General features: G+C 32.0%; 2 protein-coding genes across 2 annotated transcripts; one reads left to right on the plus strand and one right to left on the minus strand.

Annotated features, from left to right (window-relative positions):
- Positions 1 to 157: 157 nt before the first annotated feature.
- Positions 158 to 18,758, minus strand: LOC132714177 (uncharacterized). Its single transcript, XM_060696958.1, has 2 exons — positions 18,391 to 18,758; positions 158 to 265 (listed from the first exon to the last, which is right to left on the minus strand). Exons 1-2 carry the CDS (start codon positions 18,739 to 18,741, stop codon positions 158 to 160), a joined length of 459 nt encoding a protein of 152 aa, XP_060552941.1. The 5' UTR covers positions 18,742 to 18,758.
- A 5,380-nt stretch (positions 18,759 to 24,138) lies between these two features.
- On the plus strand, positions 24,139 to 26,727 carry LOC132714186 (choline dehydrogenase, mitochondrial-like). Its single transcript, XM_060696975.1, has 2 exons — positions 24,139 to 24,251; positions 24,450 to 26,727. The coding sequence occupies exon 2, from the start codon at positions 24,467 to 24,469 to the stop codon at positions 26,276 to 26,278; it is 1,812 nt and encodes a 603-aa protein (XP_060552958.1). The 5' UTR covers positions 24,139 to 24,251; positions 24,450 to 24,466; the 3' UTR covers positions 26,279 to 26,727.
- Positions 26,728 to 27,842: the final 1,115 nt, after the last annotated feature.

The following is a 27,842-nucleotide window of genomic DNA, read 5'->3' on the forward strand; positions in this document are numbered from 1 at the left end:
TTTTTGTTATACATCTTTCATTATATCTATGGGAATAAAGTATTATCGTTAAGTTTAGTTTTTAAGTAAAAGGTATTATGTAATTGTACATGATATATATATCTAACTGTTTTGTCAATGGTCACAATATGCGGCTGTGTGTTCAACAAACTAACATTTATTCACATTTACCTGAACTTTGACAATTCTGGTATTTGTTCGTATCATGTTCCCCTGCTTGGCATTCTCCAGAGTGTCCACATGATCTACACACGTCGTACTCACCCTGAAATTAAATTGTGTTCTTGTAACATCTTATCATATTTAAATTATCATTGTTATCTGAAAAATCAGCATCAAAAACATTTTGGAAATAAAGTAATAAAACAAATAAGATTAACATGTCTTTTGTTTGTAACACATTTATTTAACATTTGACATAGGTCAAGCGAAACAATAATTTTTTTGTGAATTACGAGAAATTAACCACTGAAGCGACGATTCCTCCATTGCTATAGATTTATTTAAAAGTTAAAAAGGTCTATAGCAAAGGCGTCTGCCTCTCAACTAATGAATCCTGTGCATTTATAAAGTCACATAACAAAGAAATGATTAATTCGTTTTTAGTATAGGACATTTTATTCATATCTATTAGCAAGCACTTAAATAATGTACACCGCTAATTATTGCCACTATATCATTGTATAAATATTTGTGGCAGTATCTTTGTCTCGACCATGTTTTCAAGAAAAGGGCGATGGAAAATGAAAACGAATTAATTGTAATAAATGAGTACGTAACAAAACTAATTGGGATATCCAACTCCAGAAGCAATAACGCTGTGGCTACAGGATACAAGAAATAAATCCAGTAATTAGCTTGAAGATTTGGTGAAATATGTTGCTTCTGAAATAAGTTGTTCTAGATTAAAATGCTGACATATAAAATTTAGTTTGCGGGCCATTTGTGGATAAGAATCATTGAAATTAAAGTCACCTGTGAAAATTACATCAGATAATACACAGATATCCCAGTATCAAGTATATATCTATCTTGTCCAGGAGGCTTTGAATATTACACTGTAATATTGAAAGGCATCTATTGTTCCCAATCAATTCTGATATTGTTCTAGATCCCGAAGAAAATGAAGATGAACTAGTGGTTGACGAATCCGGACCAGGGTTGAGATGGACGTCGCCAGCTCTCAGAATGAGGCAAAATACCCAAAGGACACAACGGCGAATGAAAGAGCAATCATAAGAAATTTGGTGAAAGTGGAATTACGAGTAGAGTTGGATCCTGGTAACATATGTTTTGTGGATACATAATATTGTGTTTCGCTTGGATCATCTGATGAGCTAGCACCGAGAACAATATATGTAATTATTACATTAGACATAACGGGCAGTAGTACCATGATATAAGGAACATTGAATATTTCCATGGGCTAGCGTAATGTTGAGTGATCGTGGGTGAAAATAATATGTTTTTCATTATGTTATTGCTGAGAGGAACTCTAAAAAGAGGTTTGCCATGATCGCGCATAAACATAGACTAGCACCTATCATCTTAATGCAAGTAGAACTATTCCGGAGGAATGGCTAGAAATTTGGTTTGTAAGTATGAGATAGTTTAGAGAATGGAGAACAAAAATAGAAAAGGAAATACATTTTCAACCTGGGCTGATGAAACAATAATGTTAAATCTAAAATATGATATAACTGATAATTACTTACGTTAAATTAAAGGTATATGTAATTGCTTTTTGTTTTATGTATACACAAAAAATTGAATAGATTGGTTCGATTTAATCATACTGTCAATTAACTCTTTAAAAAGAAACATCAAGAAGCCATACTGCACAAAAAATAGCAATTTGTTACATGTAATGAAGTAGTAAAAGTTAGTAGAAAACACTAAGTAGAAGTAATAGCGAGTAGACATTTTTATCAAGTTTTTTGTTTGTTTGTTTGTTAATCATATACCACATACTGAAGCGGAAGAATTTAACGCTTCTCATAATTTTGATGATGTAAATTTTAATTTTGGTTGTTTAGATAGAAATATTACATTTGAAGAAGTTTGTAAAGCAATTTCGTTACTGAAATGTAGAAAATCTCCCGGCGAAGATAATCTTCTAAACGAATATTTTATCGAAGGTTGTGATATTTTAGCTGGACATATTACTGAATTATTTAATAAATTTTTTTTAACTCCGGTGTATTTCCGAACGCTTGGACAAAAGGTATAATAATTCCGTTGCATAAAAAGGGAGATAAATGTGATGTTAAGAATTATCGAGGCATTACTTTATTCAGTAATTTTGGAAAAGTATTTACATGTATTTTAAACCAGCGAATAAGTGCCTGGTGCGAGGAAAATGACGTCATATCTGACACCCAATTTGGTTTCAACTACTGATGCTGTTTTAATTTTACACTCTCTCATACAAATATTTATTAATGACAATAACAGATTATATTGCAGTTTTATTGATTTAAAACGTTGCTTTGATTCAATTTACAGAAATGCTCTTTGGTGGAAGCTTTACAAAAGTGGGTTGAATGGGAAAATGTTACGTATCATACAAAACATGTAACAGTCAGTAAAATCGAGTGTTAAGTCTTGTAATAGTTATTCTGATTATTTTGATATTTCGATAGGTCTAAGACAAGGGGAGATAATTTCGCCAGTTATGTTTTCTTTATTTGTAGAAGATTTGGAACTGTTTTTACAAGATAGAATAGATTGTGGAGTAAATTTTCAAGATATTTGTTTAATATTATTGCTCTTTGCAGATGACATGGTCATCTTAGGTCTTACTCCACAAGACTTACAAAACTCTTTAAACAAACTTTATGAATATTGTAATAAATGGGGCCTTGAGGTTAATGTTCCAAAAACAAAGATAGTTGTGTTCAGAAAAAGAGGCCGATTGAAAAATGGCGAACTTTGGTTTTATGCAAATGAAGAAGTAGAAGTTGTAAACGATTTCAACTATTTAGGTATTACATTAAATTACACTGGGAATTTTACCTTAAATACACAAACATTGTATGGAAAGGGATTAAAGGCAATGAATGCTCTTGTTTCAAATTTAAAAAGATACAATACTAAACCAAAATTAGCCTTACAATTATTTGATGCTTTTGTTTCATCTATTATTACATACGGTTGTGAAATATGGGGCTTCACTAAATCAAAGCAACTAGAAACATTACATTAAAAATTTTGTAAAACATTACTTGGTGTGCGCCGCTCTTCTTGCAATGTAGCTATTTATGGGGAAGGTACCCTCTATATATTAATAGATATATACGTATTGTTAAATATTGCTATAAAATATGTAACAGCGAAAATTTGATAATAAAAACTATCGTTGACAGTTCCATTGCTGATGCCGAAATAAATAGGCCAAATTAGTTTTATAATGTTAAGTGTATAATAGCCAGATATGGATTTTTAGAGATATGGTACAAATTTCGTAATATCAATATTGCTAATTTCATTTCAACATTTAAGCAGAGACTGATTGATGAATTTGTGCAGGATTGTAAAGGAGTTATGGAGAGAAGTAGTTCTCTATTAGTTTATAAAAATATTAAAGATTCGTTTGCTTTTGAACCATATTTAGATAAAATTACTTCAAGAAACCTTAGGACAGCTTTTACAAAAATACGTATTTCAGCCCATAGTATCCGTATCCAAACTGGAAGGTTCGCAAATAATCAAATAGATAGAGATCAACGTTATTGTCAAATCTGTAACTTAAACGTAATCGAAGATGAATACCATTTTGTTTTTGTTTGTCCACAATACAATGTAACTCGTCAAAAATATATAAAGAAATTTTACAGACAAAAACCAAGTATGTTTAAATTTGTAAACCTTTTAAATAGTCAAAATTATTTAGAATTACTTACGTTTAGCAAATATATTTTTGAGGCTTTTAATATTAGAAATCAAATTCTTTCAAATGTGCCAATATAACTTCTTGAAGTATGGTAATTCATTTACAATAATATTATATGCACATTTTAAGGATTCCCTTTTTGAACTGTTTAGGTATTATATTATAGTTCCTATTTTCCATTTTAAGTATCTGTTGAATTCACACATTATCACATAATGCAAGTACATGTGTTTTTTTTCTTTGTTCTTTAACATGCAATTACATGTTGCTTTTTTGATTTTCGTTATATAATGTATGCATGTTGTTTCTTAAGAAAATATTAGTTCATCCATTATTGTGTTATATATAATAATTTCATTCACTTTTCATCCTATATGTATGGTTCAATATTATATTATATGTATTATTCATTGTTAAACACTAGAAACTGTACAGTTTATGTGTAATAAAATATGTTCTGTTCTGTTCTTATCGCCGTCACCACAAAACTGTACAGTAATTACAAACAATTATATTGTTTGCTTGCAAACAAATATAATGCGCAACAATAGAAAGGTGTGCACCTTTTGATTAGTGTGAAATGACACGTGAAAAATATATCCCGGTAGTATCTTTAATTTAATACCGTAAATCAGATGACAATTAAAGTTTTCGACGATTATTTAGCAGTGATGGCGGGGTTTTATTGCAATTTACCGTATCACCAAAAGAAACATTGTCATTATAAAGCATATTGTTTGTAGTCTCTAAAAACTCAATTCTTCGCAGCCCGGGCAAAAGTACAAAAATTCAAGATGGCCGCCAATATGGCCGCCATAAATTACAAAATACCATATAATGTTTGTTTCTTGATTTTTTACATACGGATTTGGTACAAAGTAGTTTCAATTGCACAATATCAGATAAAATATGGCTGATTTATGATTCAATCAAGTAAAAATAACAATTATATGGCAAACATTAAAATTATCACTATCAATTTACCAAAAAAGTTGTAAAAAATAGCATTTTTTGACAATATGATAACTTTCGTTTTTCCGTATTTACACAATATAAACGAAAATGCATTTAAAATGTGTGTACTTTATCAATTTAACATAGATATACAAGTTAAGCATAAACAAATTATTTTCTGGGCATTTATGCCGTAAGAGTAGATTTTTAAAAGTGGGTGGGGTAATATTACCGAAAAAGAAATTTAAATTACAATGTTCCCATAACTTGCCTTTACTTTATAATTTCTGTTTAATGTATAGGAATTTGTGTTTTAATTGTATGTTCTTTATCATTTGAACATGTTTTGATAAGTTAAGCATAAAAATTCATTACCTGACGCATTTATAACAGAAAAGTACAGCTTCAAAAGTGGGTGGGGTAAAATAACCCCCAATAAAGCGCGTTAAAAATTAATAAGCTCCTAAAACTTGCCCTTATTTTACAATTTAAGTGCAATAATCATGTATTAATTGAATTTTGTGGTAAGATATATAAATATGTATTACATTTAAGAAGAAAAGAAACATCATGTCATATTATAGCAACCTTTAAGATTATCACAATTAACCAAAAATTTAATAGGTAAAAAAAACACAGTTTTTGCATTTTGTTGCCTTTTAGTATATCTTTTTGACACAAAGTAGAAGAATTGTGCTACAGTTGTTTTAGTTGATTATAGCTGTAATAGATTGGCATGAAAATCAATAAAAGAGAATGTATCACAGAGGGGAAAAATGGGTCCGACATAACACTTTAAAAATTAAAGAGCTAACCGAACATGCTTTTACTTTTTAATGTTTAATAGTCATGTTTTGCCATTTTCTGACAATTAATATCAATAAATTATGTTAACGATGTTCCTAGCATAGTAATATTTTGGTAAAACACTTATATTGCAGATATTTTTGTGAAATCTACGAAATTCTTACTGAATATTTTTGAATAAAAAAGTTTGGAAAGATGCACTCCCTATTGTTGGTCAAGTTAATATGGTCCTTACTAAAAAAAACGCCAGCTATAATGACGTTATGTATTTACACTGTGTTTATCTATATTGTATGGAGTGAAAACTTATCAAATCTTGTATGTGTGTACTCAAAAAGATGTTTTTTATGGTAAAAAAGAGGCTGTATAGCAAATACAATTATTTTCAAATTCCAGTAGATAAATTCTGTAATCAATTAAGAAAAAAACATCATTTAAATGTTTTATTTATCATAATTAATTCACACAAAAATGTATAAAAACAACATACTAGTATGTTGGTAACTTTTGTTTCATCTTTGTAACATAAAATAGATGTAACTGTGTTTTAATTGAAATTGTCGCGAGGCATGAGTCTCAGAAAAGAAGCACTAAAACGTGTGGGGGATAAAATTGAACTTAGACCTGAAGACATCACGATGCTTTTACAACATAATCTTATGGACAGAAACAGTTTTTATTACGTTCTTTCTACAAAAAAAATGTAATTTCATTAATTTTGATACATATTTATAACACCTGTAATTGATTATGTTTTCCTTAAAGGCCTATTATGCCCCAGAAAAGCTTCCTTTCTCTAAAGCTTTTTTAATTTTGGTATAGTTTTATGTTATCGGCATATCTTTACTCACTGGCCAATCACTTGAACTATTTTATCTGTTACGTTTTGGCAATACGTATAGTTTTTGTGTCGCCTTGAAAAGGTGACATATAGTGGTTACTTTTGTCGGCGGCGTCGGCGGCGTCTGTGTCGTTGTCGGCGTCGTTGTCGGCGTAGTCGTCGGCGTCCCCTAAAGCTTGTTGTGAATAAGTAGTTTGTATGGAAGGAAGTTAAAAGTACTACTTTGCTTACATTTTGCTACATTTACTACAAAGTGTTTTAGATTTATTGCTATTTTATTCAGGTAACAAGCATATTACATTCTCTTAAACCGTTATTTAATTTATTTGTTTTTTAAGGCATAATGTGCCTTTGATAAAGGTAAGAAATTTTGCATCATAATTACAATTAAGAAAGAGTGCATTAAAAACATCAAAATTCTGGAAACAATATGATCCCTCGGAAGCATTAATCACAGCAAATTAACATAAGAATTGCATACTCGGTTTGATTGAGTCTGTACATGAGGGATAATGAATAAGTGCAACATCCCTCACGCCCCCTAGCACCGGCTTGAGCGGTACTCAATTCTCAACACTTTATAGTGTTGGCATCAATGATCCCGAAGACCAGGAAATATAACAACACTGAAGAAAAGTACGGGGCAACTTTTTACGGCTGCCACACGGCACATAACACCTGCTGTTGTGAAGTACAAAATTCTGGAAACAAAGTGATCCCTTGGAAGCATTAATCACAACAAAATAACATAAGAATTGCAGACTCGCTTTGATTGAGTCTGTACATGAGGGATAATGAATAAGTGCAACATCAAAAGACACACTTATATATTAATCAAGAACATGATGTCTGTGAAATGCATTTTGTGAGAGTGTAGTTGTGAAATATGATATAAACACATCATCATTTTTTAATTTGACAAAGGTAAGAAGAATTGTCATTTATAAAATTAGCAATCATTTATGAATAAGTTTAGCAAACGTTGTGAATGCTACTGCACACAAAACATCCAAATAGTTAAAACATGTTTAAGCTATCAATACTTGTCATAGAAATACATACATCTTGAAATTATGCACTAATACATTCTGTACAAAAGTCGATTTAAAAGCAACAATTTTCACACAAAGCAACCGACCATAATTTAGTTGTAATTTACATTTATAAGTACATAGTCGCTGTTTCCTTCAGATCCATTAGCTATGTTATGTGTTGTCTCACTATTTAGCAGAAATAATATTTTAAATGTCAGTATTTTGTGAGTGCTTCAAAATCACAGAGCACTGACGGTGTAGATGGCAAAAATGATGCATCAGCTCCTGACAGTTTGATCAATCTAGGATGTTATATTTTTGATCCTAGAAAATCTTTCAGCACAATAACATTGCTGTGTTGCATAGTTTTAGTTTTTTTCTTTTTGACTTTTTTCCCCGTTGGGTGGTTCTAGTATTCCTTCGTGAATACTGAATATCACCCTCAAGGATGTGCTGCCTGATGGCTTTTATCTGATATTAAGACTTCATAACACTATTTTAAAAAGTTCAATTATCTAGTTCAACATAATTTTCATATTTAGGCTACACGCATTATTTTTTACTTGGGTCCATGTACTGTTTTTGATGGAGTGGCGCAATTGTTACATTGAAGATCCCTTGATTACCGTCTTATGAACTTGTCTACGGATGTTTAAAATTTTAAGTTTCACTTTTATAATTTCACTACATTTTTGTTTAAATACTGAATTTTGCTTGGAGGACGTTGTTAGAAGCTTGCATATATCACTGCTGTCCAAAAATAGGCATAAAAGAAACGAGCGTAAGTGTGCCATTTTGTGTATTCTTAAAGCTTTCCGTTTTTCATTCTATTTGCTTGAACGATTTCGAGCATATTTATTCTAAACAATGCTAGTCTGGCATAAGTTACAGGTGTGAATAGGGAAAAAACACAGTCCCTGAAGAATTTCCAATAAACAGTAAAATTGAAAATGTTGCAGACTTGGTTTATTGAGCCTGTTCATGGATGGTACTTTATAGTGCAAACTACCGTCCACAACCCCAAGCACCTCCTCAAGGATAATTCAACCTTTAGCATGAAATAGTAAAATTTGAATTTTGAAACATTCGCAGATGTGTTAATACGGAGGTCATCATGGAAAGCTCAAATTGACTTTTTTCAGCCAGTACATTAAAAGTGGCGTATGGTCCCCTAATTATCAGGATGTGTTAATGAGAAAACAATGGGCGAAACATAAATTTGGTGTTCTATAACAAATGTTTTGGTCTTATTTCGGCTTTCGATCCACCTAACCGGATTTCCTTGATAATTAAGTAGCAAATTTCTGAGCAAGTGACCCCTGTTTACCTCACATGATATTTGAATAAGCGATGAGAGATTTATTTTCAAAAAGAAATTTACTTTGTCGGAGGATGAAGCAAGTGACTTCTTCATTTCTTATTGCTCTCTCATTGAGCTAGGCAGGCATACTACAGATGGACATAGTGACTGACCTAATTATATGGCATTTATTAACCTTCTTTTGTTGTTGTTATCATGCCTTAAATCTATCTATGAAAACTATGCTTGCATATTACCTGCATAGCAAGAAACCTAAGCTCTCAGATTATATTGTATACATTTGGAAACATTGTCATAATTATAGTAAAGTTTACATCTTGAGGTCGATTATCCATTTAATAAGCAGCATTTTTACGCATAATATTTCCAAAATCTATCAAAGATTTACAAATTTATGTACAAATTATGACAATTGACAATTATGACCTTAACCTTTGAGCCAGAGACTTGATTATTTCCTTTTCGACCTTAAAATGCAACACATCTGTGCAACTCAGAATTGTTGACCAGACAAGAGTATCAACGCATGAAATGAAAAATTAAGAGGTGACTGAGCAACACATCTTGTTTTGGCGTGATACACATCAGATCAATGTAAAACAAATTATGCATAATGGTAAAAAAATTATTCCATGAATGGCAATGTCGTTGGAAAGACAACGCCATCTATTAATCATATTATGAATATGGAAGTACAAGTGTGACTTGATTTTTGAATGTCACACATTAAAATAATGTCAAAAAACATTTTTATTAATTTATTTCAAAAATCAATCCAGGAATGACATAATTATTGACTTGACATGACCATCAGTGCACAATTTATGTATGCAAAATATGCAAAGGTATGGACCACACTCAAAGTAAGGAATATGGAAGAAGGGATGGCACTGTACAAATAATAATTCCTCTCAATTTTTTGTAGGAGAGGGGCATAAAATGCTGCTTTTATTTTAAGTATTGAAATTGACTGTTTTCTTTTGTGCAGAAATTGTGTTTAAATTTAATTGATATGTCCATTAAGGCTTAAATACCTTTTGCTATCCACTATTGCAATTTTCTATGACTGTGATTTTATTCAGTATGATATTTGCACAACATTCATTAATAAATGTTCCTTTTACCAATGTCAATAACCATTTCTCTTTTCTTTCATGTTTAAGATAATAAAATAGTCAAAGTTAAAATGATACTGATGATGTGTCAACCAAAACTATTTTACAAATTTTGCTGAAAAAACATTATAAAAAAATCTTTTCAAAAAAGTATTTATCTATACAATATTTTTGTTTTCAAAACATATAAAAGCCATCACATAATTGTTGGACATCTATTATAGAACAAAAGAAGCAAATTCATTATATTTAATGGATGAGGTGTTATTTTTCCCCACCGAGTTTTAAAATTCTAAGATATATGATAAGGTAACTACTTTTAATGACTTGTCAAACTATAATCAACTGATAAAAGACAGACAACTATGACATAATTTCATTCTACGATATATCTTAAGGCAACAAAATAAAAAAATGTGTTTCGGTACCATTTTTTTGTGATAATTTTAAATTGCGATGACATGATGTTTCTTTCTTCTTTAATGTAATACAATCTTTACATTTCTTATCACAAAATTCATTTACATGATAAATAAACTAAAATTGTAAAGTAAAGGCAAGTTTTAGAAGCTTAATTATTTTGAACTTTTTTCTTCTTTTTTTTCCCTCTTTCTTTCTCGGTTATTTTACCCCACCCACTTTTGAAGCTGTACTCATCTGTGATAAATAACCAGGTAATGATTTTTTATGCTTAACTTATAAAGAAATGTTCAAATGATAAATACCATACAATTAAAACACAATTTCCTATACATTAAACTGAAATTATAATGTAAATGCATGTTTTGGGAACATTGTAATTTTGAATATTTTTTTCGGTAATTTTACCACACACACTTTTGAAGCTATACTCTTACATCATAAATACTCAGATAATGATTTGTTTATGCTTAACTTGTCTAGCTATGTTAAATTGATAAAGTACACACAATTTCAATGCGATTCCATTTATATTGTTTTAATACGGAAAAACGAAAGTCATCATATTGACAAAAAATGCCATTTTTAACCATTTTTTAGGTAAATTGATAGTGATTGAATCATAAAGTAGGCATATTTTACCTGATATTGTGCAATTAAAACTACATTGTACAAAATCCGTATGTAAAAAATCATGAAACAAAAATTATATGGTATTTTGTAATTTTTGGCGGCCATATTGGCGGCCATCTTGAATTTTCATATTTTTGCCCGGGCTGCGTAACTTAAGAAATGGGTTTTTAGAAACTACAAACAATATACTTTATTATGGCAATGTTTCTTTTGGTGATACGGTAAATTGCAATAAAACCCCGCCATCTCTTGGACTAGTTGAAATGGTTTGAATGATTTAGTGATAAACAAACATTTAGCGTATCGGCAAACACTATATATGCTGTTTAAATATCTTCATTCTTATGTTAGCTTAACAATAAGAACATCCTTACAAACAAACACAGAATACATACTTAGCAGACAGCAGTTTTATTCAACTTGATAACCCGCTAACCGTTATCATCCGTTAGTCGTTATTACTTTAGATGAAACAGGTCATAATGCAGTACACATATAGTACCAGGTTAAAAAACTAAAACATGGACAAATATTCTGCGGTTTTTATTTCTGCGGTGCTGAAACTGACCGCAGAAAACGCAGAAATAAAGTCACCGCAGAAAAAAACACTTATACGGTAGTAGGAAGTAGTTACACTTAACACTGTAGTAGATAATAGCATGTAATATTCTATTGTAGTAATAGTAGCATGAATTCACTTGAAATACTAATAGTAGGAAGTAGTTACACTTAATACTGTAGCAAATAATAGCATGTAGTCTGTTTTTGTAGTAATAATAGCATGAATTCACTTAAAATACTAATAGTAGGAAGTAGCAGTACAATTGATACTGTATTAAATAAAAGCATGTAATGATAGTAGCATGAATTCACTTAAAATGATAGTATAGGAAGTAGTTACACTTGACACTGTATTAAATAATAGCACGTAATCTTCAATTTTAGTAATAGTATCATGATCATGAATTTACTTAAAATACTAATAGTAATATACGAAGTATTTACACTTTATACTGTATTAAATAATAGCATGTAATCTTCTTTTGTAGTAAAAAAAGCATGAATTTACTAATAATAAGAAGCAGTTACTTGAAACTGAAGTAAATAATAACATGTAATCACATTCATATGTAATTGTAATTTCAAGTAGTCATATTGTAGTAATATTAGCAAGTAGACACTTTAATTGTAGAAAAATTAGCAAATGGTTACATAAGACTATATTAATAATAACAAGCAGTCACTTGGAATTGTAAGGTTATAGAAAGCAGTCTTACTTTAAGTTTCAAGTTTTTATTTTCAACTAGGTCATATGGGCATCAGTTTTGAAAAAAGCAAAATAAAGCTTGAGACAAAAAAAATTGCATGATTAATATAAAAAATAAGACTAGAGATACTTATGAATGACCAACAGAGATGAGAGACTAGAATGAGACATAATGCAACCGCACAATGAAAATTCCCGACCAAAAACGCAAATGAAGTGATGCAGCGTCATGGTGTAACCACAACATGGGGCCCATGAAGCCCCACATTGTAACCACACCATGCCCGTTCAATTAGTTCCATTAAAATTATATAGGAAGTGTCACAATGCCATTACAAATGTCATGAGACCTTAAAGATGAAAAAATAGCTAAACTAAATAATGAAAATCAAGACAATACTTGGCAAAAGATGATACACACTAGAAGGTGATAAACATTATTTCACAATAGACAATATTCTTTGTGTATGCAGTTCTATCAGTTATTTTGAAATAATTGCTGTCAATTAAACATGTTACCTCTTCGTAAATTAATGGGCAAGTACTTTCTACGATAAATGTTAAAATAAGGACACTGAAAAATATAATGAAACTCATCACCTAATAAAGAATTATTTGGACAGAGATGGCAATATCTTAAATTATGATCCAAATTTATGTAACGACCCTTTTCAATAGGGAGTTTATGATCACTACATCTAAACATACAAAACGATAAGGCTAGATTTCTTGGTAAGAGTTTAAAATAGTGTTCTATCTCAAATGAGGATTTAAAAATTCTTTAAGTGATACATTTGCTGGAATGAAACACCTGTTCATGTCACATTTGAACATATTGGTCTTTGGTTCTAGATTTGACAATATTTTTAAAATAAGAAAGTGATAACACAGATTGGTTAATCCAGTATTCAGCAATGATTTTTTTTTAACATAAGCTATCCATGGGGAGTGATATACATTTTGACGGTCCAATTCGTTTGTACAAAATATTACATACTTTATCAGGTTTCGAATTAATGATTTTGCAGCAAAAAATTAGGACTCTACATTTTATGACACAATCAATTGGAAGAGTACCAAGCTCCCCAAATACTATAACACTAGGAGTGGACTTTTTGACATTCATTATGAGTTTAAGATATTTCAACTGAAACTGATTTACAATATCAATGTTACCTACACCCCACACTTCTACACCATATAACAAAATAGAAGTGACCATAGAGTCAAAAAGTTGTAATTGTAAATCTATATCAAATATGATAAACAAGATCAACAAGGAAAGATGGCGTTCAATGAACACAAGACAAAGAGTTCTGGATTTTTTAAGTACAGCAAACATAGCTTTTTTCTAGCTTTTTCACAAAGGTATTTAGTTTAAGTTTTATTGAACTTATTATTAAAATTAAACTTTACACCTACGTAGCTAAAATCCTCAACAAAATCAAGTGTGGCATTGTTAAAGTAAAAAGAAGGTGTATTTCTACATTTCACTTTTAAAAAAATTACTACTTTAGTTTTGGCTGTATTTACTTGAAGTTTCCATAGCTCGCAATTAGTAGACATAGCATCTAGTGCTAATTGAAAATCATTTGCAGATTCTGCAAAAATTACAGTATCATCAGCACAAAGCAGTAAAAACAATTTAAAGTAAACCTCTACTATATCATCACTTAGTTCATTTTTAATAGACTGTGAAAGTAAATCTAAACCATTATATGTATTTGAGATATGTTCTACAAGATCATTCAGGAAGTCAGAAAAATAATAGGTGATAGGTTTTCATCTCGACGGACACCTGTTGCATTTGTAAAGTATGTTGATAAACCCTGAGTGCTTTTTACACATGATTTAGCTTTGTCGTAAATACAATAAATTACTCGTAGCATTTTACTATCTACATTGTGCTTTAAAAGTTTCATCCATAAAAAAAGTTATTTTAACAGAATCGAAGGCTTTTTTTATTATCCACAAATGCACAATATAATTTCGTATGCTTACTTAGATAAAAGTCAACTGACAGTTTCAAAGTAAATATATGATCTACATTTCCATAATCTTTACGAAAATCAGCCATCTCACATAATAATCCCGAATTTTTTAGAAAAGTATTAAGTCTGTTATTTAGAATACTTGTGAATAATTTTCCTAAACAACTTAAAAAAGTGATTCCTCTGTAGTTGTCTGGGTTATTTACATCACCCTTTTTTATAAATAGGAAAAATAACTCCTTTGCACCAGACTTCTGGGACACATGCTGATTCAATAATGATACTTAACAATTTATTTAAAACAGGCAGCATTATATCTTTAGAGTACTTGATATACTCATTCAATATATTGTCATGTAAAGAACAAGCTTTATTATAACTTAAGCCATTAATAGCATTCAATATTTCACTGTTAGTTATAGGGAAGTTCAATTCAAAATTATAATCTGAAATATTGATTATGTCAAAATCAACATTCTCTCCCTCATTATTTTCAATCAATTTACTGAAATAATCATAAAACGCCTCTGCACTAATATTCGACATAATTTTATTTCTTTTTCCCCAGTTTGGTTTCATATATTGTAAAAATGAATTAATATATTGATAATTCGGTTTCATATCAGGACATCTGGTTCCATATATGGCTATTCTGGTACCATATATTGAAAAATTGGTATAATATAATGTAATATAATGTAATAACCAACACATATATTGCTACTTTGGTTCCATACATTGATAAATAGGTTTCATATATTGTAAAAATGAATTAATATATTGATAATTCGGTTTCATGTAAGGACATCTGGTTCCATACATGGCTACTTTGTTACCATCTATTGAAGAATTGGAATCATATATTGAGAAAATCAACGTATATATTGCTAACTCGGTTTCATACACTGACGGCATGGTTTCATATATTGTAACTGTGGATTAATATAATGGATTCCGGTTAAATAAGAAAGTGTTTTCAATTCATATATAGTCGAAGTGAACTTATATATTATCCAAATAGTTACATAAATTGAAAAAGAACAATATCAGACAGCATTGGCTTTCCATACCCGCGCCGCATTTTATGTGATAAACTTAAATGTAACTCAACCAGATACAGTTGTCAATAATTATTTACATACTGCGAATGCACATACGGTTACGGAATACCGATCTGGGATAATGCATAATAAAACCTTATTGGAGTCTTCTTAATAAATATTCCGGCGATAAGAAAGACATAGCTTAAAACATATCTAACCAAGTATATTATGCGCAATTTGAAAAAAAATACAGTAGCTAATGAGATGATATTGAACTGGCTCTATTTCCTTTTACAACCAGTTATTGAACTAAGATATTAATATCGCAGAAACTAAGTAAACAATTAAAAACAAAATGAATAATTTAAATATGTTGACAACAATGTATTTTTGTCTTTCATTTGTCAATTTAGTTAACATTGTGTTAGATTCTGGCACCCCCTCGAAATATGGAGTCGGTATATAATATAACCATCGAAATATAACCATCGAAAACTAAAAGTGATAACGATGGCCGTATTTATTATAGGGGAATTACTATTTTAAGTTGTTTGGAAAACTCTTCACAAGCTTATTGAGCACTAGATACTATTTTGTCGGAGGTCATATGTTAAATGAGGAGCAAGCTTATTTTCGTAAAATTTGGCGATATCTTCACATTGCAATTATTATTGACTGCTAGATCAAACATGTATTTCTTAATAAGAAAAATGAATAAATAAAATAAACACACGCACACGAGAAAAAAAAACACATCAACAACAACTAACAACTATATTTTGCGTTTGTTGATTAAGGGAAAGCGTTTGACTGTGGCAAAAACACAAAAGTTGGTCGCTCATAATTTTTTAAGATTGTATACGATATGTATCAAAAGGCTAAATCCTTTGTAAAATTATCTGTATAAAAGTGATTAAAGACAGCAAACTTACATGAAAATTGCAGATTGATATCGGTTTGATTGTCTGATAACATAATATCAAACTTTTTAACTACTGATGCTGAAGTCCGTCAAGGTGAAAATCTTTCACTTATATTGTTCTCAGTTTCTTAAATGATTTGTCCTAATTAATATAAACAATATTTGAAGTGATTGCCTCGTTTTCTAAATCTGCAAACTACCATGTTGAAATGATTTTAACCTAATGCTGTATCTACTGCTTTATGCAGATGATACAATTTTATTGAAAGAGAGTCTGTCTGGCTGCATCAAAGTGCAATGTCAAAGTTTTACAATTGTTGGATTCAATGATTGCTCTATCTTAAAGAGATGTGAAGTGCTATATTGACATGATGATTAAATTCCATTAAAGAACTATACATTCATTTTCGTTCTTAAACAAACTACACCCCCTTAAAGTATGATTTATGGTGCATTAGGTCTTAACCTTTTTGTTTACATATTTTATCTCATCTGTTTTACAACCAAACTTCGGCCCTGTGTACTATGTATGGGAAAATAGAAAAGTAACAAGGTTGTAGATTGAAAAAGGGCAAATTTATTTATTTGCCTAGAAAGTTTAAACTAGTAAATATAAATTTGCCATGAAAGTTTAAACAAGTAAATATAACTACAAACAAGTAAATATAACTACATATAACATATTTTTCCATATCTGGGCGACGAAAACCGCCCTTTAAACAAGTAAATATAAGTACTTATAACATAATTGTCTGTATCTCAAGATTTTGTAGAAGGTTGTAGATTGAAAAAGGGCAAATTTATTTATTTGCCTAGAAAGTTTAAACTAGTAAATATAAATTTGCCATGAAAGTTTAAACAAGTAAATATAACTACAAACAAGTAAATATAACTACATATAACATATTTTTCCATATCTGGGCGACGAAAACCGCCACAAAAGACCAGGAAACCTGGTCTGCCGCCCACAGTGGTTGAAACGTTTGTCATTTAAAAACGATAAAACTTGTGAAATAGTATACAATACTGCTGTTACACTAATTCAACTGCCCATGGATGGACTCTGTCAGGAACACTCTGGACAAAATGGGTCTTTCTGTGTATTAGATAAAACTCTCTTCTAATTGTTTAGTTTTTAGAACTAAAATGATAAAGAAAAACCTATTATGGTAACCTAACTGTGTTCAAATTGGAAAAAAATATGAACTGTAAAAGTCCAGGCTTTCAGCAATAGCAAAGACAATATATGTATCCATTAATCAGAAACACAATACACACTTATCTTTTCAGAATATACCAAAATTTAAACAAAAATTCTCATTCTAGTGCAATATGAAACAGCAAAAGAAAAATTAGAAATGTGTCCATAGGACACGGGGGCCCCCACACTCCACCGATTTGTCAATCTTATGTCTCTAGGTCAATTTTTTTTGGCTACATTTGCTCAAGTTGAAAACTAAATATCTTTTATTAAGTAAAGGGCAAATACTACAAATACTCAATAAATCCACAAGAAAATCCCAAGGTGCATAAGTACACATGCTGACCAACATTCTTGTAAACTTTCAGGCCTACAGGTCAAATACTTTTTGACTTACGTGCAACATAAGTTAAAAATTGGATTTTTTTACTAAGTCAAGGGCAACAACTCTTAAAATACTAAAAATATCCACTTAAAAATACCCAGGTGCACAACTGCACATGCTGAGCAACATTCCTGTAAGGTTTCATGACTGTAGGTCAAATAGTTTTTGAGTTACCTGCGACACAAGTTGAAAATTGCAAATGTTTACTAAGTCAAGGGCAATACTTCTTAAAATACTTAATATAATATATCCACATGAAAATACCCAGGTGCACAACTAACTGCATAAAATTGATAAAAGTGACCTTTACCGAAGGGGCCAGAAATAACCCACGCGAGGTCTCATTATGAGCTTGCTATATACCAAATTGATAACAAAATCTCGTTTTCAACTGTAGTTATTAACCGAACACCATTCTCTTCAGTAACCTTGACCGTAGCCTCAGGGGGCAAAAAGCATTCCCAAGCGAAGACTCAACATGAGCTTGCCTTATACTAAGTTTGGTTACATTTGTTAATTCCTATTTGAAATTCAAATTTGTCTGAAACATTGCTAAAATCTCACCAAATCCCAGTCGGTCTTTTTTCCAAGAATATATCCTTCTCTCTTCTCTATTTTGTTATCAGGATCGAAACTTGCATCTGAAATATTTTCCTCGACACCAATCAGAGAGCACACCTTTCCATTAACTTTGAAAATGACGTATTCACACATTGACTTAGCCTTACATATGTCTATACAATCGTCAATTCCCATCATTAAAATTGTTTCAAAAATGTAAATATTCTTTGGATACTCGGTGTCTATCTTTATCCATCTTGAGAAATGTGTCTTGTTCGCATGACACATGTTCGTAACTAAGAAACAAATAAGAAAAATACATCTGGAAAAAATCATTCCCCCTTTGAATCCCATTCCTACAGATATGCAGGGTTCTACTCATACATATAATCAACAATAAATTCTCGTAAATGATAAAATTGCATTTCTTCCATGACATGAATCCGGTAAAGTGTTAGAAAACATTGAACTTGTCGATTAAACAGCAATTATTATGCTTGAATTCCCGTCCTTGCTTGAATAACAAATTCTTTCATTAACAGACTTGTTTCCTTTTATTTCATTAATATTGCGTGTGTGTTAAGATAAGCAGATAGGCTGTTCTGATTAGCCAGAATGTGGTTCCGGGTGAACAGGCTAGCTAGAGATAATATACTCAAATGTTTGCAAAAAGATCACCGGTCCATTTAATTTCAAAAGTTTATGTTGTTTATAAGCTAGATCTCCGCGACTGCTTCGGCTATCAAGAATACTACTAAACAACGAAATTTTGAAGACAAGGCTCGTCTTTTCATGCTGGTTCTTATGTGCACTCAACAGAACCCGCTACGATGGCATATTCTCAGGAGGTCTCACCATATGTCCGCCGGGAATGCTGCAGGGAATACTGCAGGGAATACTCTGGTATATTACCGACGGTTGGCCGAAAATGAAATACAAATTTTCATTTTTTATCTCAAATTTTGTAATTTGCAGTGACTCCTGCATGTGACCCCCACAGGCTTAATTCTTCAGAACCTGATATGGTATCATGCTATAGGATCTAAGACACTGCACTGTATTTTTAACAAATCACAATCATGTAAATCAATTTGCATTACTTCATGTTTGAAGAATCGGACGAAATAAATAGCTATTTTAATAATCTAATTTATGATAGGAAAGAGGGTAACAGCGGGAGGAGGGAAGCGTGCAATAATGACAATTTGTTGTCTGCGAATAACATTATCTTATTATCTTTCATATTTTGGTACTGCGTGCCTAATTTGATTATGCTGATGGTCAACCAGCTGGTAGAAGCTAAAGGCAGGGAAATAGTTGTTTTTACATTTTAATAATATCAAACATTTCGGTACCATGACATAAATAAGTGTTGCAAAACTCGAAAAAATATAATTTAAAGTACATGTACATTATTTCTCTTTGAAATTAACACGTGCACTATGACCGTTGTATGTATATATATATAGAATGTATAATTTATCTAGATTTTTAAAATTCCTTATTAGATATTCTAAAAATTTAATACAATTTGTAAAGTACTGAAATTTATGCATGTGAAAAAATCCAATCACACTAGACAGCAATCTCCTCGCAGTATTCTCCCCTTCATTCTTGGGCTGATTTAAGGGGACAGGGGGCATATTTGAATGGTGGCCTCGGTCAAATTTTTAATAACTCAGACATGGTGTTTTGAATTTCCTGGAAACTTCTGATATTTCTCTATCATTGTAATTCTTTCTTGTTTGTGTGTAGGTAATGAGAAGTATTTTGGGTTTTTACCCGAAACTAAGCATTTTGGTAGCTTTGTATGAATTTCTGACTCTCCGAATGGAGGTGAAAAAGTTAAAAATATATTTCCCTTTTCTTACTATCAGTAGAACAACAAGACGCATTATATTTTCTACAAAACTTATATTTCTGACATTTGTCACTTTTTCTTTTTATCTTTTTTTCTATCCTATAGAGTTCAGTTTGTTAGGGTTATTTAGACTGTATATACTCAGTTAATGTCTGTATTGCTGTCGTTTTCACAATATTGTTAATTGTTACCTACTTAAATATCCAAATGGGTAATTGCCTAAATACGTATCGGGTGGCAATCGGATTATTTAATTGTGTGGCAATAAGTCCAGAACGTAACTCTGATTTTTATCGTGAGAAATTCGTAATGTTTTTTTTTTTTTGCGCAAGATTATTTAGGTTGATATTTCGCTCGTTACAACTTGTGCTAAATCGGGTCTGCTTACTCTTTTATACGAGAATGTATCATTTAAATAACAGTAAAAGAGCCTACTTAAAGACCATCCGCGACACAAATAGTTCGTTATGCGAAACCAAATTCAGTTCAAATTTTATGTTTTTAAAGATAATGTTCCTTGGAGATGTAGAAATGAATCCTGGCCCTGAAAGTGTGATACAAATACAAACCTGTATTTCCATATTTCACCAAAATATACGAAACATTCGCAACAAAAATGAATTTCATTTCTGATAATTGGCTAGACTACGATATTTAATGCTTCACAGAAACTCACTGAAGTAATAATGTCACTGACTCTTCAATTTCTCTACAGGGATATAGTAATTTGTATAGAAAAGACGGTAATTCATATTCTGCCGGAATGCTTACATATGTATGTGATAAATCTATCTCAAAAAGACTAAACGATCTCGAAACGTTTTTTTGAAGAGTCTGAAATAAGAGTGCAGTTATTCCGCTCAACTCACAGTTTCCATCCTTTGAGTGTAAAGACCCTTTTGTTAAGAAAATAATCTCTTTCTGATGAGAATAACTCATCTATTTTTTATAAGGTACAAATATTTATTAACTTATCGTGTAGATTTGAAACTATACTACTTGTCACGTTCAATTGATATCCCTACATACTGAACTCTATCCCCCCTTTTTTTCTTTTCTTTTTATTCAATGTTTTCTTCTTCTTTCTCCTTGTGCATTTTTCCCTAATTGCTCTACTACCATACCATTTGAAACTGTCTTATTCCATATATCAGGGAAGAACCGTTTGCTGATGTTGTAAAAACTCGTGGTTCAACCCTTTTGCTACTTTTGTATTTATATTATGATAATATTATGTTATAAATGTGTAAAAAAGAGCAATAAAATGTGTTTAAATCAAAAAGTTAAAAATCAAGCTTTGACAGTTGGCGCCAAACAAGTAAGAGATTTCGGATAAATTTTGTAAAAAATCTAAACGTACGTATGACAGACACTTTATTGGTCACTTTTGAAAATGCCATAGCTTGCACTGCGTGTTAGTGATATTCTTTAAAAGAATTGGGCGGATTCTGAAGTATGCTGCACCTTCATGAACTTTGCCCATATATTGGTATATTTTTAGGTGTCATTTTGGCTGGGTGGGGGGGGGGGGGGAATATAAATTTGCTGTCAGTCATTTATTAAGGAGCAATGCATGCACACTATAATAATTATTTTCTTCAATGTATGCATATATCAACGAATAATGCTATGCAACTGGTTATCTGCCTGTGAAACAGACTTTGACATATTTGGAATTGTGTTTCTGGTCACACTGAAATACAAAATTGTTCATTTTTAGGTCCCCTGCCCAAAAGCGATAAAGAGTTAAATTGGCTGTGTAAATAAATTGAATAGCCGAAATGTGAAATTCTTAGTTGTTCTGATTACAAAATTTGAAATCAGTTAAACAGATAAATGATCATAAGGTTATTAAAAGTACTCAGTGTTTTAAAGGAAGACATAGCAGCAAGAAAATCACCTATAATGTCTCAACAAAGTAATACAGAAGACGAAAAATAAGACGGTTTAGTCCAATGGTGATTCAGGACTGCCTATCATAGAGTTTCCCACTTGGTCCGTCGACAAATTAGATCAAAAGTTGGAACCGTAGTGTTCAATTGTAAATAGGTTGAATTCTAACCTTGAGATTTTTAGAAAACAGAACAGAAATGAGCTGCGTCATGACAATCATCATGGCACACAAAAAGACTTAATTTGAAAACATGCTTCCTTTGTGGAAGTCTCGATGGGTATGTCGGACTCCAACCCATCTATTGGAAATCATTGACTTTTGTAAAACAGTTCCCTCTCCAACAAACAAATTATCTTGCCTTTCTCGCCGAAGTAGCTCGCATGGGCCCAGGCTTGGCCAAGTTCTGCTTGTGAAATCACTTTTATGACCCATGTTCTTCTAACCGGCTATCGCCTCGGTCAGTATGTCATCTGCCGATGAATATCACATGATATTCAATGGCTCACTAGTCAATAATTGTATAGTGTGTTTCTTTTCTATCCAGTAGATCTATAATAAGCATTCAACGTCTTGGTTTTATTTGGACATATTTTCTATTTAAATCAGCTAGTTTTATGTAAAATATCTCTTTAAATGGTGAAATGCAAACGTTTCCGGTTTTGAAGTACGTTCTTGCAATGATTTGTTTTAATTGTTGCTTTCATCATGCCATTGATAATTTCACAATATTTTTACATATACCAGCAAATGGCATGTTAAAATTTCTAATTTAATAATGTTATATCTATGCAGATATGATTAATTCATTCACATAAATTCATTGGCAAAACTGTCAATGTTATTATAGACGTTGACACGGCTTGTTTGCAGCAAGTAACATTGTATAGTAAAGATATGGCAGGCAAATATTAACCGATAATTACACGACTAATGATCGTGATTATCCCGAGAAATTTCTCCTTATTTTTTAGAAAAGAATTTTATGTAAAATTGTCTGGTAAGATATGTTTGTAAATGACAAATTTTATGTCATTTTTATCGTAAGTTAATATTCTTATTACGGGTTGATAATTTACTAATACACTTTTTCAAGAAATCCGAAAGGTAGGCCTATGGCATTTCTATGGTCGGGAAGTTCAATATTCTACAAATCGTCGTTCGCTTCGTCAGGGAGAAAAGTTCTCCCGGGCTTAATATAATTTTCTTTTTGTAACAGCTTAGACCATTTGAAGCCTAAATCAATCCGACACGGAACTACATTTTCCGTTTTTCGAAAAAATACAACTTAAATGAATATCAAGTCATCAAGACAAAAACATTAACAATACTTACAATTAGGCGTTTAAATCGGCCTTCCGCTCTATCTCGGAAATGCCGTTCGCTCGTTTTACCGTACACCACAATTTTGAAGTGGAGCGACAGTTTGCCGGGCGTGTGTAAAGTTTGGATGAAATTGCACTAGTAGTTTATGAGGAGTAGTCCGGACACGTTTTGTGACGGACGGACAGACGGACGGACAGACGGACGGACAGACGACGGAGAAGTGATCCCTATATGTCGCCACTACTCCGTAGAGGCGACACAAAAAACGGATTTAACAACTATATTTTAAGTCTTAAAGTTTTGTTTTAAAGTGACATTATGCCCATCCAAGGTTATAAATGAGTGAACAGATGAAAGTCAAAATAAGTTTCAATTTTGCCATAAATCCTTTTATTATAAAAAATTATTTCACATTAACAATAAACAACGCATGGATCCAAATGATGTTTTTGTAAATAACCATTATAATGTTCCTGTAACGTTCAGTTCATAAAAAGAGTGGGGCAGTCTTTTTCATATTTCAGGCAGATTTAAATTTTATCCTAAACTTTTTCCAATATGAACTGTTGGTCAATCACCATTTTATCCAGTCAATAATTTGAAATATTTAGTCAGTTTAGCTCAACTTGAGTATGAAAAAATTAGCATAATGTCATAATGTTTCAAGTAGGTCAAATAAATTCCGTACAGATAAAGGAACGGCTTTATCATTGTTATCGTCACAGTTTTCGACCTCGGCTGACGGTCAGGTTATAAAACGCTGAGTACTGTCAGGCTGAAATTAGCGTAAGTTGAGAAATACAATTTATTGATTAGGAAATTTTGTTTAAAACTTAAATACAGATTTATATTAGATCGTTTACAAAAATGATGATTCGCCATTTGCTTTAAAGGGAGACTATAAGAGTATGGAACGCCTTTTCTGTCATGTTTTATAGTTACACATGTAGTCATGTTTTATAATATAGTTACACTTTTTTTCAGAGAAAAACGTAGGGAAAATGTCACGGACAAATTGTGTTTTACAGATATATAGAAAGACGCGTGGTTATAGTGTCAGACTTCTACAACGGAGAGAGTGGTGTAATGCTGGAGAACATAAAAATGAATTTTCAACGTCTTTGAAAAGAAATATCTCAGTGCAAAATAATGATACAACTCACGACTACATTATTGTAGGGGCGGGGTCAGCAGGATGTGTTCTTGCGAACAGGCTGACAGAAAATGAACCATGTAATGTACTACTCATGGAGGCAGGCCCTAAAGACAGTTCTTGGAAAATATGGATGCCCGCCGCATTAATGTACAACCTTTGTGATGACAAATATAACTGGTATTACCACACAGAGCCCGAACCCTCAATGAATAATCGTGTGCAATACTGGCCTCGGGGGCGGGTACTAGGCGGATCGTCTTCACTCAATGCTATGGTGTACATACGTGGGCATGCATATGATTACGATCGCTGGGAGAAGGAAGGGGCGAGTAACTGGTCATATGCAGATTGCCTGCCTTATTTTAAGAAATCGCAGACGCACGAACTGGGTGAGAATGAATATCGCGGAGGGACTGGGCCACTTCATGTTTCTCGCGGGATTACAAATAACCCTTTACATTATGCCTTTATTGAGGCCGGGAAGCAAGCTGGTTACCAATTTACTGAAGATATGAATGGTTATCAACAAGAAGGTGTTGGATGGATGGATATGACGATTTATAAAGGTATGCGATGGAGTGCAGCTGCTGCTTATCTCCATCCAATCAGAAACAAGAGAAAAAATCTTGAAACGAAAGTGAACGTATTAGCTACAAAAGTGTTAATTGAGAAGGGGAGAGCTGTTGGAGTTGAGTACGAGGAGAATGGTGAGTTGAAGAAAGTGTTTGCTAATAAGGAAGTTGTTCTTTGTGGTGGTTCTATAAATACGCCTCAGTTATTGATGCTATCAGGAGTAGGCAACGCTGACGACTTGGCTAAGTTGGACATTCCCGTTGTTGCAAACATTCCAGGAGTTGGTGAAAATTTGCAAGATCATTTAGATTTGTGTATTCAGTATAGATGTACCAAACCAGTCACTCTGTATAGCGCTCAGTGGAAGTTTCCGCACAATATGATTAAAATTGGCTTACAATGGTTCCTTTTCCGGAAAGGATGGGGTGCAACAACTCATTTTGAAAGTGGAGGATTTATCTGTAGTAAAGCAGGTGTGGAACATCCAGATTTGCAGATACATTTTCTTCCGTTTGCATCTACTGACCATGGCAGGAGTAATGCTGATTGCCACTCTTTTATGATCCATATCGGTGGGATGAGACCTACAAGCAAAGGGTATCTAAAACTAAGATCCAGAGATCCTAGGGACCATCCAAAGATAGTGGCAAATTATCTAACAACTGAAAAAGACATGCAAGAAATGAGAGATGGAGTAAAACTCGCGCGAGAAATTATTCACCAAAAAGCTTTTGACGAATTCAGAGGAGAGGAGATGCAGCCAGGTGCTCAGGTTCAGACACCTAGTCAAATAGATGAGTTTATTCGTAATGTTGCTGACAGTAACTATCACCCAGCATGCACGTGTAAAATGGGTCAACCGGATGACAAAATGGCTGTTGTCGACCCAGACACTAAAGTGATTGGTATTGAAAATTTACGAGTTGTGGATGCTTCAATTATGCCGAGTATGATTAGTGGAAACCTTAATGGACCCACGATGATGGTAGCGGAAAAGGCTGCCGACATAATCAGAGGATTGCAGCCACTACCACGGTCCAATGCTCCAGTGTACAAGCGTACAAATATTGATAGTCAAAGATAGTGTCTGCTTTTTATTCAATTTTTCATTAAGCTGTATGGTTTCCTTTTCGTATTGGATAATAGGTGTAAGTGTAATGCAAACTATTATGCAATAAAAAGCCTATTTACTTGTTTAGCCCCTTTTTTGTTTGAAGCTTTCATTTTTAAATGTCTTGAAGCCGATACATTGCAATCTCAGGTGCTCAATGCAATTTGTTAAGGATGTGATTTTTATGAAAAATTTCACTACTCGTAAATTGTTTTTACTAAAAAGTGTTTTGGTCTTCATAAAGTTGCGTGATATTGTTTGATTTGTTTGATTCGGTGTTTCTTTTATTAAATACTATTTGACTTAAAACAAGACTTATTAATAATAATTTTTGAAAACAAATTCATGCAAATAAACCTGTATAGAAATAAAAGTGACATGTTTGCAGCATACGTTATAAGAAATCAAACGACATATATAAGTGATAGCGCCAAACATACAATTGGGTCACACAATAAATTACTCATAATTGATACGAATAAACAAAAATATATTTCAAGTTAAATATATGAAAAGTTTTCTTACTTTATAATCAAACTGAACGCTGTACACGACTGCGTTTTAACCACATTACAAATGTGATGGATATTGTTGCTTTTGTGTGTGAGGTGGGGGTTATATTTATGTCACACCGGACGTACATGTATTAAAGATATGTGACATCATTCCAGTTTTATTGTTGGAGATATATTTCATATGTCTATCCTTTACCAGGCTACAGCGGACACATTGTTTAGAACCACCGATCTTTCGTAGTCTATCTTGATAGCTTCCTCACATGAAAGAATGTAAAATCCCTGACAGGATTTGAATCCATGATTGTAACGCTGAGAGCCAATAGATCGAAGTCACCTTCCTTAACCACTATAATAAAACTACAAGTTGAGAAGTTGAAATATAATCAAAGTGGTGTATAATAATATAATGCAGGGACATCCATCTGCGTTTATTAACAAGGGACATCAAGCTGCGTTTATAATAGATGATGAGTTTTAACATGCTCGCGAATCGTTTAATTGCGGTTAGATCAGTTGTGCGCTATTTCTGATAGGATTTGCACTAAGGATGGTTCATCGTTTCATTCCTGCAATCAATAATTGATTATTATGAATTAGTGCCAAATATATATCATGAAAAATAATTTCTATAAAGGTTATAGAAAAAAATGTATGTTTATATTACAATATAAATATATTTGCTTGTCATAAAACGTATAAAGATCTTTATTTTGAATTACATGAGGTATAAAGTATCAAATATTTATATAATTATCCTAAAATCACAAAAAAGGTGGATAAAAAATAGTGATAAAATTAAGCTTCAGTCCAGCTAGCATGCCTCCATGCAGATGAGCGAAAATATTTCAATAAATCAAACTTGATAAATAAAAGTACTAAGATTTTAGGAAAAGTAGATTGATTCAAGATTCAAGTAATAATTTACATGTTATGAGCGATTAAATCATAATGAATTTTTCACTTTGTGTAACCACGGATTTAAAATCTATGTAATGTACATTTAAATCCGTGGTGTAACT

The sequence above is a fragment of the Ruditapes philippinarum genome, unplaced genomic scaffold (assembly GCF_026571515.1).
Source record: "Ruditapes philippinarum isolate M1 unplaced genomic scaffold, ASM2657151v2 ctg474_1_1_1_1, whole genome shotgun sequence".
NCBI lineage: Eukaryota > Metazoa > Mollusca > Bivalvia > Venerida > Veneridae > Ruditapes > Ruditapes philippinarum.